The sequence below is a fragment of the Labrus bergylta genome, chromosome 18, assembly GCF_963930695.1.
Source record: "Labrus bergylta chromosome 18, fLabBer1.1, whole genome shotgun sequence".
Lineage (NCBI taxonomy): Eukaryota > Metazoa > Chordata > Actinopteri > Labriformes > Labridae > Labrus > Labrus bergylta.
The window spans coordinates 9,519,306-9,534,326 of NC_089212.1; the positions used below are offsets into that span (position 1 = coordinate 9,519,306).

Genomic DNA, 15,021 nt, shown 5'->3' on the forward strand with positions numbered 1-15,021 from the left:
CTGAACCTTAACTGTACCGTAATATTCGGAGTAACTGAACCGTAATGTTTGCTAAATTATTTCTACACTGTCACCAACCGTTTTAGAAAAATAAAATATAATCATAGCTTTAATTCTATGACTATACCTTTATTGGATTTACTCTCAGAGGTGTGTGTGTGAGTGTGTGTGAGAGAGAGAGAGAGAGTCGTATATTGTGTATGACCGCCATCTGGTGGTGTGTCAGATCTCATGTAAAACAATGATGACACCACAACAAAGAATCAAGATTATACAGATCATTGATAATCATGTAAAAGTTGATCATTATTGTTTTATAACCTGTGATGAAACAATCTTCAAAACTGTAGGTTAGGATTATTAATTCCTAATTTGTTAGTTTAGTGTTATATTTTCAAAAAGTAATTTGTTTCCATCAGAGGTCAGTAATATTCACATTCAAATCGACAACAAAGTTTAGTTTTTTACAGAGTAGGACATGATGATGATGGTGAAGGTAATAAAGAGGAAGTGAATTATATCAAACTAAACTGCAAATCACATCAACACAGATTTCTGTTATTGTACGTTAAAGACTGAAGACTGAAGAGTTTTAATTGTTTTAAATGAGATTAAATGTTACAGAAAATAATTTAAGAACACAAACATTATGTCAAAGTTTCTGTCTGATCTTTCTGCTGGACAAACTCTTCCTCTTCTGTGGTAAATCCTTCTTATTCCTTGTTCCATCTGTTTCCATGGGAACAAAAGTCTGCATCTCTCTCTCTCTCTCTCTCTCTCTCTCTGAAGTCACAGGGGGTCAGGAGATCTTAGGGATGGTGGTTGCAGGAGGCGGGGTTTGTTGTCCTGGCTGAGTGACGTCAGAAGAAGAAACATCAGCATGGGCAGAGTCTCAACTGACTCCGCCACTGTGTGCCGCTTTCAGGTTCAGACTCGCTGCAGTCATCAGGTAAACTTCTTCTTGGTGGCCGTGTAACGCTCCATATACTGAAAGCAGAAAGAACAGACCATAGGAAACCAATGGAGACCATCAAAGAACATCAGAGACTAATAGGGACCAATAGAGACCATCAGAGACCATTATAGACTAAAAAGACCAGAAGAGTCCATTAGAGACCTTCAGGTGGACCTCACGAGTGGATCCATATCATTAATTTTGAATATTTGAAGTGGAGCTGAGGGTACAGTTCAGTTGAGTAAAAATTGTTTCCTTCAGGATTTGCACTCAAATGTTTCAGAATAAAGGGATTTTACAAAACCAGAATTTCAAACTCCTTAAATATGAGGTAAACATTTAACAAGATCAATACATGTTTATTACCATGGCAACAAGAATATCAGCCAAGGGCACACAGAATGATTTTAATAACAACCTGAGGACAACGCTTTAACGACAAAGTCACTTAGGGCGCAGTCACACTGGCATTCTGTACCGTGCCCAAGCACGCTCCACCCCTAAAGGTCAGCTCGTTTGACCAGTGTGACCGCTCTGTACCGTGCTCAGGCCCAGTCCACTTCCTCGGCCCTGGGACGCTTCGGAAAGGTGTGCTTCGGCACGGTACAGTTCAGACACGAGCACAAACACGCAGGTACTAAATGTGCAAAGCCTTCATTATGGAGAAATCATAATGGAGTGTTCAGTCTGTATCTGACTAACATGAATCAGAATAAGACACAAAGTCAGTGAAGTAGCTGTCATGTTCTCTGATATGCACACGCAGACTCGACAGAGCATCCCTTTTTTTTTTTTTTCCTCTCGAGTCCGTCTGTTTGTAAACTGAGCACTCTTCATAATAACATAAAGCCTTGCATGTGCTGTATTATGACGTTGTGTACAAGAGGTAACCACGCTTAGGCCCGGTTAGTCCTGGAGCAGTGCGACCGTGGGCCGTGCCGGCCAGCAGGGGAATGGGTGCTTTCACAATTAAGCTCTTTGGTCTGTTTGAAACTAACTCTGGTGCGCTTTGTCTGATAGTTTGTTTGGTAGTGGGTGGTGTGAAAGTGTTGTTCTGAACTGAGCACGTTTTGTATTTTCCAACTCAGAAAGACGTTTTTACGTGTGTTCGAAACCAACATGAATGCATCTACAGCCACAACCAGTAACGGCTGCTAAAACTCGAGCTGAAAGCGAGCTAAAACTCCTAGCTAACCCTAACCCTAACTCATTTGAAATACTGTGATCAAGAACACAGGCAGGATGAGGAGGACTTTCCCATAATATTGAATCGATCGATTTGGGGGCAAGGATACTTCGCTTTATCTATTTAGTATCCTCTAATTATCAGTCTCTGTGAGACAGGATGAGGTCTGACCTGTTCGTAGCCCTCCAGATCTCTGAGCTGCTTCACCTCGAACAGATTTCCCTCCACTGACAACAGAGACACCTGGGAGTCCTTCAGGATGGACCCAGGGATGGAGGACAGCTCCAGACAGTTCTCCTCCAGACGAAGGACCTTCAGACGGGGGCATCGGGACACTTCTGCAGGCAGCACAGAGATCTGGAAGAGGGTGATAAAGCATGTTAGGGTTAGGGTTAAATGTCCTCCAGGAGTAACTCGGGCTCAGATTCTTATTGTACGTGGTGTTTCTCAGTCCTCTGAAGGGACTCAGGTACCTGATTCTGGTTGAGGTTTATCTCAATGGCCTGCAGCTCTGACACCTCTGAAGGGATGTTCTGAATATGGTTGCGGGACAGGTCCAACAGGTCCAGCTGCCTCAGGGTTCCAAGTCCAGAGGGAAACTGTGAGATTTGGTTCCCTGAAAGGCTAAGGGTCCGCAGAGCTTTGAGCTGGCCCAGGGTGGGGGGAAATTGCTGAATCCGGTTCCCATTCAGGATCAGAGTCTCCAGCTTCTTCAGCTTAGAGATCTCAGCGGGGATGCTGGCTGAGGACACAAAACATCAAGAGAGGGGTTAGGGTCAGGGAAGTGAACTCTAGAGGCTGCAGGACTACAGGCTTCGGGATGAGCTCTAGAGCAGTGGTTCTCAACTGTTGGGTGGGGACACAAAAGTGGGTTGCATAGCTGTTTTAAGTGGGTCGCGAGCGTGTGCCTGAAAAAAAAAAGATCTAAAATAGTCAGGCGCTAGGGTTAGTTAGAGTCAGCTGTAGTTAGTTAGTCAGCTGTAGTTAGTTAGAGTCAGCTGTAGTTAGTTAGAGTCAGCTGTAGTTAGTTAGTCAGCTGTAGTTAGTTAGTCAGCTGTAGTTAGTTAGAGTCAGCTGTAGATAGTTAGAGTCAGCTGTAGTTAGTTAGAGTCAGCTGTAGATAGTTAGAGTCAGTTGTAGATAGTTAGAGTCAGCTGTAGTTAGTTAGAGTCAGCTGTAGTTAGTTAGAGTCAGTTGTAGTTAGTTAGTCAGCTGTAGATAGTTAGTTAGTCAGCTGTAGTTAGTTAGAGTCAGCTGTAGTTAGTTAGTCAGCTGTAGATAGTTAGTTAGTCAGCTGTAGTTAGTTAGAGTCAGCTGTAGTTAGTTAGAGTCAGCTGTAGTTAGTTAGTCAGCTGTAGTTAGTTAGTTAGTCAGCTGTAGTTAGTTAGAGTCAGCTGTAGTTAGTCAGCTGTAGATAGTTAGAGTCAGCTGTAGTTAGTTAGAGTCAGCTGTAGTTAGTTACAGTCAGCTGTAGTTAGTTACAGTCAGCTGTAGTTAGTTAGTCAGCTGTAGATAGTTAGTCAGCTGTAGTTAGTTAGAGTCAGCTGTAGTTAGTTAGAGTCAGCTGTAGTTAGTTAGAGTCAGTTGTAGTTAGTTAGTCAGCTGTAGATAGTTAGTTAGTCAGCTGTAGTTAGTTAGAGTCAGCTGTAGTTAGTTAGAGTCAGTTGTAGTTAGTTAGTCAGCTGTAGATAGTTAGTTAGTCAGCTGTAGTTAGTTAGAGTCAGCTGTAGTTAGTTAGAGTCAGCTGTAGTTAGTTAGTCAGCTGTAGTTAGTTAGTTAGTCAGCTGTAGTTAGTTAGAGTCAGCTGTAGTTAGTTAGAGTCAGCTGTAGTTAGTTAGTCAGCTGTAGTTAGTTAGTTAGTCAGCTGTAGTTAGTTAGAGTCAGCTGTAGTTAGTTAGAGTCAGCTGTAGTTAGTTAGTCAGCTGTAGATAGTTAGAGTCAGCTGTAGTTAGTTAGAGTCAGCTGTAGTTAGTTATAGTCAGCTGTAGTTAGTTACAGTCAGCTGTAGTTAGTTACAGTCAGCTGTAGTTAGTTAGTCAGCTGTAGATAGTTAGTCAGCTGTAGTTAGTTAGAGTCAGCTGTAGTTAGTTAGAGTCAGCTGTAGTTAGTTAGAGTCAGCTGTAGTTAGTTAGAGTCAGTTGTAGTTAGTTAGTCAGCTGTAGATAGTTAGTTAGTCAGCTGTAGTTAGTTAGAGTCAGCTGTAGTTAGTTAGAGTCAGTTGTAGTTAGTTAGTCAGCTGTAGATAGTTAGTTAGTCAGCTGTAGTTAGTTAGAGTCAGCTGTAGTTAGTTAGTCAGCTGTAGATAGTTAGTTAGTCAGCTGTAGTTAGTTAGAGTCAGCTGTAGTTGGTTAGAGTCAGCTGTAGTTAGTTAGTCAGCTGTAGTTAGTTAGTTAGTCAGCTGTAGTTAGTTAGAGTCAGCTGTAGTTAGTTATAGTTAGTTAGAGTCAGCTGTAGTTAGTTAGAGTCAGCTGTAGTTAGTTAGTCAGCTGTAGATAGTTAGAGTCAGCTGTAGTTAGTTAGAGTCAGCTGTAGTTAGTTACAGTCAGCTGTAGTTACTTACAGTCAGCTGTAGTTAGTTAGTCAGCTGTAGATAGTTAGTCAGCTGTAGATAGTTAGAGTCAGCTGTAGTTAGTTAGAGTCAGCTGTAGTTAGTTAGAGTCAGTTGTAGTTAGTTAGAGTCAGTTGTAGTTAGTTAGTCAGCTGTAGATAGTTAGTTAGTCAGCTGTAGTTAGTTAGAGTCAGCTGTAGTTAGTTAGTCAGCTGTAGATAGTTAGTTAGTCAGCTGTAGTTAGTTAGAGTCAGCTGTAGTTGGTTAGAGTCAGCTGTAGTTAGTTAGTCAGCTGTAGTTAGTTAGTCAGCTGTAGTTAGTTAGAGTCAACTGTAGTTAGTTAGAGTCAACTGTAGTTAGTTAGAGTCAGCTGTAGTTAGTTAGTCAGCTGTAGTTAGTTAGTTAGTCAGCTGTAGTTAGTTACTTAGTCAGCTGTAGTTAGTTAGAGTCAGCTGTAGTTAGTTAGAGTCAGCTGTAGTTAGTTAGAGTCAACTGTAGTTAGTTAGAGTCAGCTGTAGTTAGTTAGTCAGCTGTAGATAGTTAGTTAGTCAGCTGTAGTTAGTTAGAGTCAGCTGTAGTTGGTTAGAGTCAGCTGTAGTTAGTTAGTCAGCTGTAGTTAGTTAGTTAGTCAGCTGTAGTTAGTTAGAGTCAGCTGTAGTTAGTTATAGTTAGTTAGAGTCAGCTGTAGTTAGTTAGAGTCAGCTGTAGTTAGTTAGTCAGCTGTAGATAGTTAGAGTCAGCTGTAGTTAGTTAGAGTCAGCTGTAGTTAGTTACAGTCAGCTGTAGTTACTTACAGTCAGCTGTAGTTAGTTAGTCAGCTGTAGATAGTTAGTCAGCTGTAGATAGTTAGAGTCAGCTGTAGTTAGTTAGAGTCAGCTGTAGTTAGTTAGAGTCAGTTGTAGTTAGTTAGAGTCAGTTGTAGTTAGTTAGTCAGCTGTAGATAGTTAGTTAGTCAGCTGTAGTTAGTTAGAGTCAGCTGTAGTTAGTTAGTCAGCTGTAGATAGTTAGTTAGTCAGCTGTAGTTAGTTAGAGTCAGCTGTAGTTGGTTAGAGTCAGCTGTAGTTAGTTAGTCAGCTGTAGTTAGTTAGTCAGCTGTAGTTAGTTAGAGTCAACTGTAGTTAGTTAGAGTCAACTGTAGTTAGTTAGAGTCAACTGTAGTTAGTTAGAGTCAGCTGTAGTTAGTTAGTCAGCTGTAGTTAGTTAGTTAGTCAGCTGTAGTTAGTTACTTAGTCAGCTGTAGTTAGTTAGAGTCAGCTGTAGTTAGTTAGAGTCAGCTGTAGTTAGTTAGAGTCAACTGTAGTTAGTTAGAGTCAGCTGTAGTTAGTTAGTCAGCTGTAGTTAGTTAGTCAGCTGTAGTTAGTTAGAGTCAGCTGTAGTTAGTTAGAGTCAGCTGTAGTTAGTTAGTCAGCTGTAGATAGTTAGAGTCAGCTGTAGTTAGTTAGAGTCAGCTGTAGTTAGTTAGAGTCAGCTGTAGTTAGTTAGTCAGCTGTAGTTAGTTAGTCAGCTGTAGATAGTTAGTCAGCTGTAGATAGTTAGTTAGTCAGCTGTAGTTAGTTAGAGTCAGCTGTAGTTAGTTAGTCAGCTGTAGATAGTTAGTTAGTCAGCTGTAGTTAGTTAGAGTCAGCTGTAGTTGGTTAGAGTCAGCTGTAGTTAGTTAGTCAGCTGTAGTTAGTTAGTTAGTCAGCTGTAGTTAGTTAGAGTCAACTGTAGTTAGTTAGAGTCAACTGTAGTTAGTTAGAGTCAACTGTAGTTAGTTAGTCAGCTGTAGTTAGTTAGTTAGTCAGCTGTAGTTAGTTACTTAGTCAGCTGTAGTTAGTTAGAGTCAGCTGTAGTTAGTTAGAGTCAGCTGTAGTTAGTTAGAGTCAACTGTAGTTAGTTAGAGTCAGCTGTAGTTAGTTAGTCAGCTGTAGTTAGTTAGTCAGCTGTAGTTAGTTAGAGTCAGCTGTAGTTAGTTAGAGTCAGCTGTAGTTAGTTAGTCAGCTGTAGTTAGTTAGAGTCAGCTGTAGTTAGTTAGAGTCAGCTGTAGTTAGTTAGTCAGCTGTAGATAGTTAGAGTCAGCTGTAGTTAGTTAGAGTCAGCTGTAGTTAGTTACAGTCAGCTGTAGTTAGTTAGTCAGCTGTAGATAGTTAGTCAGCTGTAGTTAGTTAGAGTCAGCTGTAGTTAGTTAGAGTCAGCTGTAGTTAGTTAGAGTCAGCTGTAGTTAGTTAGAGTCAGCTGTAGTTAGTTAGAGTCAGCTTTAGTTAGTCAGCTGTAGTTAGTTAGAGTCAGCTGTAGTTAGTTAGAGTCAGCTGTAGTTAGTTAGTCAGCTGTAGATAGTTAGTCAGCTGTAGTTAGTTACAGTCAGCTGTAGTTAGTTAGTCAGCTGTAGTTAGTTAGTCAGCTGTAGTTAGTCAGTCAGCTGTAGTTAGTCAGTCAGCTGTAGATAGTTAGAGTCAGCTGTAGATAGTTAGAGTCAGCTGTAGTTAGTTAGAGTCAGCTGTAGTTAGTTAGAGTCACCTGTAGTTAGTTAGTCAGCTGTAGTTAGTTAGTGTCAGCTCTTCTGACTCACTTAGTCTGTTCGAGTTCAGGGTCAGACTCTTCAGCTGCAGGAAGTTTCCGATGGCGGCTGGAAGAACCTCAATCTTATTTCCAGATAGATCCACCATCCGCAGGTTCCCTGTGAGTCTCTGTAGCTCCTCCGGAAACTACAAGCGATTATATAGAAACTACAACGTCACATACAGCACAGTTATCACACAGGAAGTGATCATGTAGAAACTACAATGTTACAGATAGTACAGGAAGTGATCATGTGAGAACTGCAATAGAGTGCACAGGTGAGTCTCACCTCCTGCAGCCCCTTCGATGTCAGCTGGAAAACCCCAGTCTTCTGGGACGTTTCCAGGTGAGACTTCAGAGCACTGTTCCCCATCTCAACCTGTAACCAAATGCATACCTGTTAGCCTACCTGACAGTCTACCAGTCCATCCTGACAGTTTACCTGTTGTTTACCTGTCTTTTTAGCTGTCTGTCTACCTGTCAGATTACAGCAGGACCATTAGTAAAGATTCACATCAGACAGGAAGTGGTTCTAGGACTGTCCTCTTCTTCTTCTTTGGTGTCAATAAGATCAGCTGTCCTCTTCTTCTGTGGTGTTAATAAGATCAGCTGTTTTCTTCTTCTGTGGTGTTAATAAGATCAGCTGTTTTCTTCTTCTGTGGTGTTAATAAGATCAGCTGTTTTCTTCTTCTGTTGTGTTAATAAGATCAGGCGGTGTAATCCCTGCAGAGCAGAGTCATCAAACAACAGGCTTCAGAAGCTAGCGTTAGCCACATTAGATCGTTTATAAACTAGAAACACAATTCAAACACATTGGAGTTATTAAACGTAACAAAGCTAACAGAGAAGCTAACAGATGCTAACAGTATAACATTACGTTTCCACATTATTCGGTTATCCTGCACACAGAGCTAGGTTTACCGGACAAACACCGAACAGATACCGGCCGGTTTTACTCACATCACAGCGAACTCTGCACTTTATAAACGTCGCTTTTTGTCAGGATGCTGAACATTTGTCTGATAAACAGAGTGCACGCCCTGAGCGCATAGCTCTGCCAGCCAATGGGAGAAGCCGAGACAAGTGACTTTTATGGGCATGCGCACTGCTTCTTCTTGTTCTCAGTAAGTTTAGACGCTACAAGGCGTTTTACAGTCTACTGCAGGACATAACACATGTTTCCCTTTTATTTATTTATTTGTTTATTTAACAGGGACAGTGTACAGCCTATTACCTGTACTAGAGTTAGCTACACGCTAATGTACATCTGTAGTCCCTGGGCAGGAGACAGGAGACAGACTACAAAAACAGCTGTACCACAACCACCACAACCTCTTAAAGCAACACATCAACAATACTATAATAATACACACTCTTCTTCTGTTTATGGGTCATCTCCTTCTTCTTCGTTGGTTGTTTAAGGTGGTTGGCATCTTAAGAGTTGTATAATAATAAACTCCTCTGACTCTCTAAGAAGCTTTAGTCTATATTTGTATCATAAATATATTAACACTATTATATTATATTCATTCTAAAAATAAATGTATCATATTAGATAATACATTATATTACTAACATATTAATGAATCTACTTATTATATTTATTGATGTATGAATGTGTTAATCAGTCAAATCTGCAGCCTTTATAAACTAGAGATTAACCTGTTTATTATGTGTACGTGATGTATTATTACATGAAGTAAAAATAAAATGACTCAAATAAAGAAGTACTTTAAATTTGGACTGACTTAAACGAGTAAATGAACGTGATGTAAATACTTTGAACACCAAGGATTGAAATACTTACATAAACACACTTTTATATAAAAGATACGTTATTTATGATGTGTGTTTATATATATATATGTATTTTTCTATCTCTGAATTCGATCCAAAGTTTTTTTTTTTCTTAATAGAAACTGTAGGAGCTTCTTTCACCAGCAGCTTCAGTGATCCAACACTGAAGCTGCTGCTACCCTTTAAAGAAGAAGAATTAGAAGAACATCTTTGCTCTAAAAGTATGTGTTCATTATTTGTAAAACGTTTTTAACAGAATAAAAGTTTAACGATCGACTGAGAGGAACCTCAGCGTGTAAAAAGTCCAGACATCCAGCAGGTGGCAGTAAAAACAGCTGCCATGGAAACCCAACAAAGAAGAAGAAGAAGAGGAAGAAGAGGAGGAGCAGGAAGAAGAAGAGGAAGTTATTCGGCGGGTGAATTTGGATTTGTTGTTGTTAAGTTGGAGACGTCGTTGAGTTGACGGTAAGAACACAAACTCGCAGTGTTTGGAGGTCACTGAGGTTTATTAAACTTCATAAATCTTTAACCCGCCAACAGAAGAATCTAAACCTCCTCCTCCAGAGACCAGACCCTGTATAAAAATGTGCTGGTTTAAGTAAATCCCGATCCGTGTTCTGACTCACCGAGCTGTGAGAAGGACATAAATAAAGATTTACGGTCTTTACATACTAGACTTTAAATCGGCTTCATGAAGTTTTAGTTAAACTCCGCTTAATGTTTGTTTTTACCGAAAACTGTTGTCAATGCTCATTTTAAACTTTATTTACAAAATGTTAAGAACATAAGAATTCAATGACGGGAACGAGGTCAAAACGAAAAACAATGATAATAAAATAAATTTAATAGAAAAATAAATAAAATACAGAAAGGACAACATTAATGTCGCACTTTTTTGTAGAAAAAGGACCAAACAATACATTTTTAATGTTTAATCTAAGTTGAATGTCAGTACTCGATACGCCACAGAAAACTAAATCATATTATTCATTAATACAACAGTGAGTTATCAAAGTTATATTATCAACATGTTTTAACAATAAATTAGATGTTTGTTTAAACTTATTAAAAAACGTGATTAATTATTCCTCACTTTTACCCACAATGCACTTCTCCAAACCTCAATGTGAAATAGACTTTAAAATGACCCTGAAATGAATATAACTTTGTCAGGTGTCTCTTTGTGACTCTCTGCTTCACTGAAAACTTTGACTTAAGTTAAATTCAATGATGAAATGATCAACTGATGGATGTATTGATGACAGCAGCTCGTGTCTTTGTCAGATGATTCAGAGGGATTTGTCTCCGTTCTCGGTGACCCCGGCTGCAGGTCTGCTGTCCAGGTGTGTCTCTAGAGGAACTTTATCTCAGGTGAGTTTACTTGCACATATTTGAAGAGACAAATACATCATATACTGTATACGGGTCAGTGACGTTTAAGGATTTTCAATTTGAAAATAAAAAAAAATATATATATTTTTTAAATTTTTGAAACATTAGGAATCTTGTATACACATGAATTATTATTTTTTTTAAATGAATTAATTTGTTTTTTTTCATCTAGATGAAGTCACCCTGGCCATAGAAAATGTCATGTGGTGTGACCATGATTTATCCTGAATTTAATTCATTTTTTAAAAATGCTTTACATATTTTTATTACATGTTCTCAGTTACATGTTGCCTGCTTCCGGCTGCCTCCAAAAGGAAACGCTTGAATTTTAGTACTCATCTTACACACACAGTTCTCTGAAAAATCTACGTGAAAAGCAGCTTCAGCTTTTTATGTTTGAAGTATCAGAACTGTTCTGCCTGGTGGATCCAGCTGAACTGGTGTATGGCTAAGTTCTGTCTTTTTCTGAAAGAGTTGTATTAAGCCCTGCATTGTCCCTGTCTATGTTTGCTTTAAAACATTTGAAAAGGTTTTCTCTCCATTTGTTGAAGTAACTCGCTCCCATTGTTCCCAAGAAACCTCAAAACTGTCTTAGGTAATGTTCCTTCATCGAAGCAGCACTTTAGACATACACGGTCCATGCAGGCTTTATTCTTTGTGTCACACATTATCAGACTCACTAACTCTGTGATGCTATTTGTCCTCAACAGCCCTCTCTGGGCGAGTTTGTTAGCTAACAGCTGGACAATCTGATATAAAACGTCCTTCCTCTGGTCTACCTCTGTTAGAAACTGTGCATGGAGCTCAGTGAGGGGCTTTGTAAGAACCCTTTTTCACATTTTTTGAATGTTTCATTTGGGCTGACTCTTTGCCTTGCCATTGACCTCTTCTCACATTTTCTAAATGTATCATTTAGTTTACCCCTTCCTGCTAGCTGTTTCCTTCAGTGTTTCCAGTAGAATAGCTGGGTGGGGGAGTTCGCAGCTAAGGGGGGAATTACATAATTTATCTTTTCACTCTTACCATAGAATATATTTTAATATCGGTTTTGTTTTTGTATCAAATGTGTTTTTGATTGTTTTTGTTTTTGCAAAAAGCAACTTTAATGTGCTCACCTTATCCATGCAGGCGCACAGACGCAAACGACTACGCCTCGTGTTTTGAAAAGTTCCCCCTGATATTCTGATATTTATAAGAGTCCAGCATCTGAAGCAAGCAGCTTATTTACACGAAGCCATGAGAAGCTTAAGCTTAAGTTTTGATATGAGCAAGGCACCTCAACCTGTGCATTTAGGAGAGGGGTTTATGGAAAGTGGACCTTTTCTATCTCTTTCTGAAGCTGATGTGATTCTGCTCTCTCTAACCCTTTTCACACATACAGAAATCTCATGAAAAACTCTGGAGATTAGTCTACCCGGAGGGTCTTTAGGCTATATGTGAACACAAACAGACAATGTTTCTCCTCAAGCCTACTCATATTTATTCTACAGAAAATCAGAGTGAGCTGATGTGAGAACACAGCAGGATATAATCAGGAGAATTCACCTGGAGCCAATAGGAAGAGAATGAAGTTTATAAACAGTGACTACATAAAGTGTCTGCACACAACCTCTACGATCTTGTACTCGAATGAACCTGCTGCATTATGTTTCCTGTTCTCTAGTATGTTGTTCTCTTTTGTTAATATATACTTTTTTACATCACGTCTTACCTCTTTTTTTTACCCCTCTCCCTGCCACCCCCAGTGATCATTCCCTTTTTTTTTTCCTGTCCTCAGGAGGAGATAGACTCTGCCTCCACACAGCTAAGCCCCACCTTCTCTTCCAACCTGCATGAGGCTGAACAGCGAATCAGAATACAGAGACAGTTGGATGAGGTAAAAGAAAAGACGTTTTTCTTTTTCTGTGCTACAACATTGAATCGATCATTTAAAGTGTTGGTTGTCTCGTGCAAGAATGACGTCACTCGCTATGGCGTGGAGCTGCTGATGTCACACTCAGACAGTTGAGCGGAGTGCTTCATTAAACTTTGCAATTTATTACCAGGATGATGAAAACTAAGTCTGACCTAAACATGTGTCCTGTTTCAGCTGCGGCTCGAGGCGGAGCTTCTGCAGACGGAGAAGAGGAGTGCTGACGTGACACATAGCTTCCACCTGAGTGAGTGTTAAAGGTCATACCGGAACAGTCAAACCTGCAGATAACATTTTTATCGAACAAAACATCAAATAAAAAACTTTACCGGGGGGGGGTTCACGTTACCATGAGGTGGTAACCATAACGCCCCCCGAATGTGAGGATTCGTGAAACATCAATGCTGTGTTTGAATAGCATCAGAGACAACACGTTAAAGGTTAATTATGTATAAAGTAAAAGTTTAATCATAATGTGACATTTACGATGAAGACGTTAACATGAATCAGTCAGAACAAAGATCTGAACCTTCAAGACTCTGTGTTCTCTTCTGTCCTGCAGCTCGCAGGTTCCACATGTTGCAGGTATTCTGTGGTCACCTGCAGGACGTTCTGAAGGACCAGAACAGTCTAAGACAGAGACTGATGAGGCCGCTGGCTCGCACCAACCTGCCTGTCCAGGCTCACCTGCACAGGTATCTAACAAAAAACAAATTCTACTTAGGGTCAGTCATATCACATGGTCTAGGGTGGTGTTTCTTTAAACTGATTGAGATCCAAACTTCAGTGTGCTGGATATGGTATGTCCCAATCCAGCACCTGTCCAAGATGTGAACCAGTGTGTGGTGGTCTCTGATGGTCTGTGTGTGCAGGTTTGTCGTGGACTTGGTGTCGATGCTGCTGGACTTCGTTAACACGCTGGAGGAGAAACTGAATTCGGTCAGCTCCAGTCCAACCGCCAGAGACCACCTGGATCAGCTGGTCAGTAACATGACATCATGCGTGCTTGCGTGCATGCGTGTCATAAACAAACATCATACATTAAAAGCTTTTAGATAGTAAAGGGTTAACAGATCAGTTCCCTGACATGTCCAGCAGAGGTCTCCCTTTTCCTGTGAAACTCAAACATTGAGATGGTTAAAAACATTTACAGAGTAATGAAAAGGTGAATATGATATCACAGTCACACCGTTCATCCTAACCCGACGTCCATCTGTCATATACTCTGAAACATGATCCTAACCTGACTTCCATCTGTCATATACTCTGAAACATGATCCTAACCTGACATCAATCGATGAAAACAAATAGTTGCCTCCTGGTGGACTTAATGCACCGCTCATGTTAATGATGTCACAGTCCTTTGAGTGCGCTTGGTACCCGCCTCCTGACAGTCTGCCATCATTCCAGAGCAGTGAGATTTGCACATTAATAAAAAACACTGTATCGCCCACCCCCCTTCACTGTATAAACTGTATCTGCCCCCCCTCTGCCTTATTTTTACTGTTAAATTATTTTCTGTTACAGAACTCCTCCATCGCCCAGTTACTGGCTCACGCCGCAGAGATGGACGGTTTGTCCAATCAGGTTCTCCGTTGGAAGCAGGTCCACAGCAGGAGCAGCATGCTGAGTGAAAGCTCTGTGTGATGTCCCCTCCTCTCCTCCCCACTCTGCACCTCCTCCTCTTCCTCCTCCTCCCCACTCTTCACCTCCTCCTCTTCCTCCTCCTGCTCCTCTTCCTCCTTTAGTTGGAGGAAATCATCTATGTGGATACAGAATCTTTAGTTTTGTCTGCAGTTACAGTTATGATCCAATAAGTTCTGCGTTATATATAATTATATCTATGTATAATAAATACATTATTATTAATAATTCAACAGTGTAGTGTTGTTGTCAAATGGTGCAGACTCTCTTTTTGTAATAAAATAGAACTCTGTGTTGGAGGTTTTATTGGGGGGGGTGGACGCGGTTTGAGAAATGGACATGTTTCACCACTAGGTGGAGGCAGACTATTACAGGAGCGGAGTGCCCGTGATTATGTCAGAAGCTGCGACTATGTTTCCGCATACTGAAGTGATATCTGGTGTACACCATTTCCAGTCCAAAGTTTGTGATTCATAAAAACAAACCTGATGGTAAACTTTGACCCAGGGGTCGTACATTAGGAGGGGACTCGGACAGTCAGGTGATGAATTAAAGCCAGATGTTTAATGATGACTCATCGTCATCATTCACACACGACATTTTCAAAAGGCTGTGTGGGTGGCATCATGGTGATCCTGTATGCTTTTTAATATTTTTCTGACCTCTGTTACTTTATCTCTCAATCTAACTCAAAGCATGCAATATGGGTGATGTGCAATATATGTTGTGTGGTTCTGCATTGGTATGTGCCTTTTTGTTTGAGTGGATGTGGTTTTTTTCTGTTGTTTTTATTTATTTGATTCAAGTGGAAACAACTGAATGTTTGGCAGCACTTTAAGTCCAAGACAAATTTCCCCAAGGGGAGAATAAAGTGTATGGTATGGTATCGTAAATATCCAACTCTTGTAACAGAAATGATTGATTAAGTCCAGGAGGAAATTTGGTCATTACAGTTGCCCTTATACATGATATAGAAGTAGAAATAATCAGATAAGGAATATAAATAAAAAAATTATATAAAGCAATAAGTATAAGAAATGGTGAGGACA

At 40.2% G+C, this 15,021-nt stretch overlaps 2 protein-coding genes across 3 annotated transcripts; one reads left to right on the top strand and one right to left on the bottom strand.

Annotated features, from left to right (window-relative positions):
* Positions 1 to 263: 263 nt before the first annotated feature.
* lrrc57 (leucine rich repeat containing 57) lies at positions 264 to 8,338 on the bottom strand. 2 transcript variants are annotated; one of them, XM_020654777.3, is made up of 7 exons: positions 8,188 to 8,338; positions 7,681 to 7,950; positions 7,517 to 7,606; positions 7,238 to 7,373; positions 2,615 to 2,883; positions 2,313 to 2,498; positions 264 to 987 (listed from the first exon to the last, which is right to left on the bottom strand). In XM_020654777.3, exons 3-7 carry the CDS (start codon positions 7,598 to 7,600, stop codon positions 946 to 948), a joined length of 717 nt encoding a protein of 238 aa, XP_020510433.2. In that variant the 5' UTR covers positions 7,601 to 7,606; positions 7,681 to 7,950; positions 8,188 to 8,338; the 3' UTR covers positions 264 to 945. The 2 variants fall into 2 exon arrangements, with proteins under 2 accessions (XP_020510433.2, XP_020510435.2); XM_020654779.3 differs by lacking the exons at positions 7,681 to 7,950; positions 8,188 to 8,338 and having other exon boundaries at positions 7,238 to 7,394.
* Positions 8,339 to 9,355: 1,017 nt separating this feature from the next.
* On the top strand, positions 9,356 to 14,205 carry haus2 (HAUS augmin like complex subunit 2). Its single transcript, XM_020654774.3, has 7 exons — positions 9,356 to 9,489; positions 10,309 to 10,395; positions 12,194 to 12,292; positions 12,506 to 12,575; positions 12,891 to 13,023; positions 13,201 to 13,309; positions 13,856 to 14,205. Exons 2-7 carry the CDS (start codon positions 10,309 to 10,311, stop codon positions 13,973 to 13,975), a joined length of 618 nt encoding a protein of 205 aa, XP_020510430.1. The 5' UTR covers positions 9,356 to 9,489; the 3' UTR covers positions 13,976 to 14,205.
* The last annotated feature ends 816 nt before the right edge of the window (positions 14,206 to 15,021 follow it).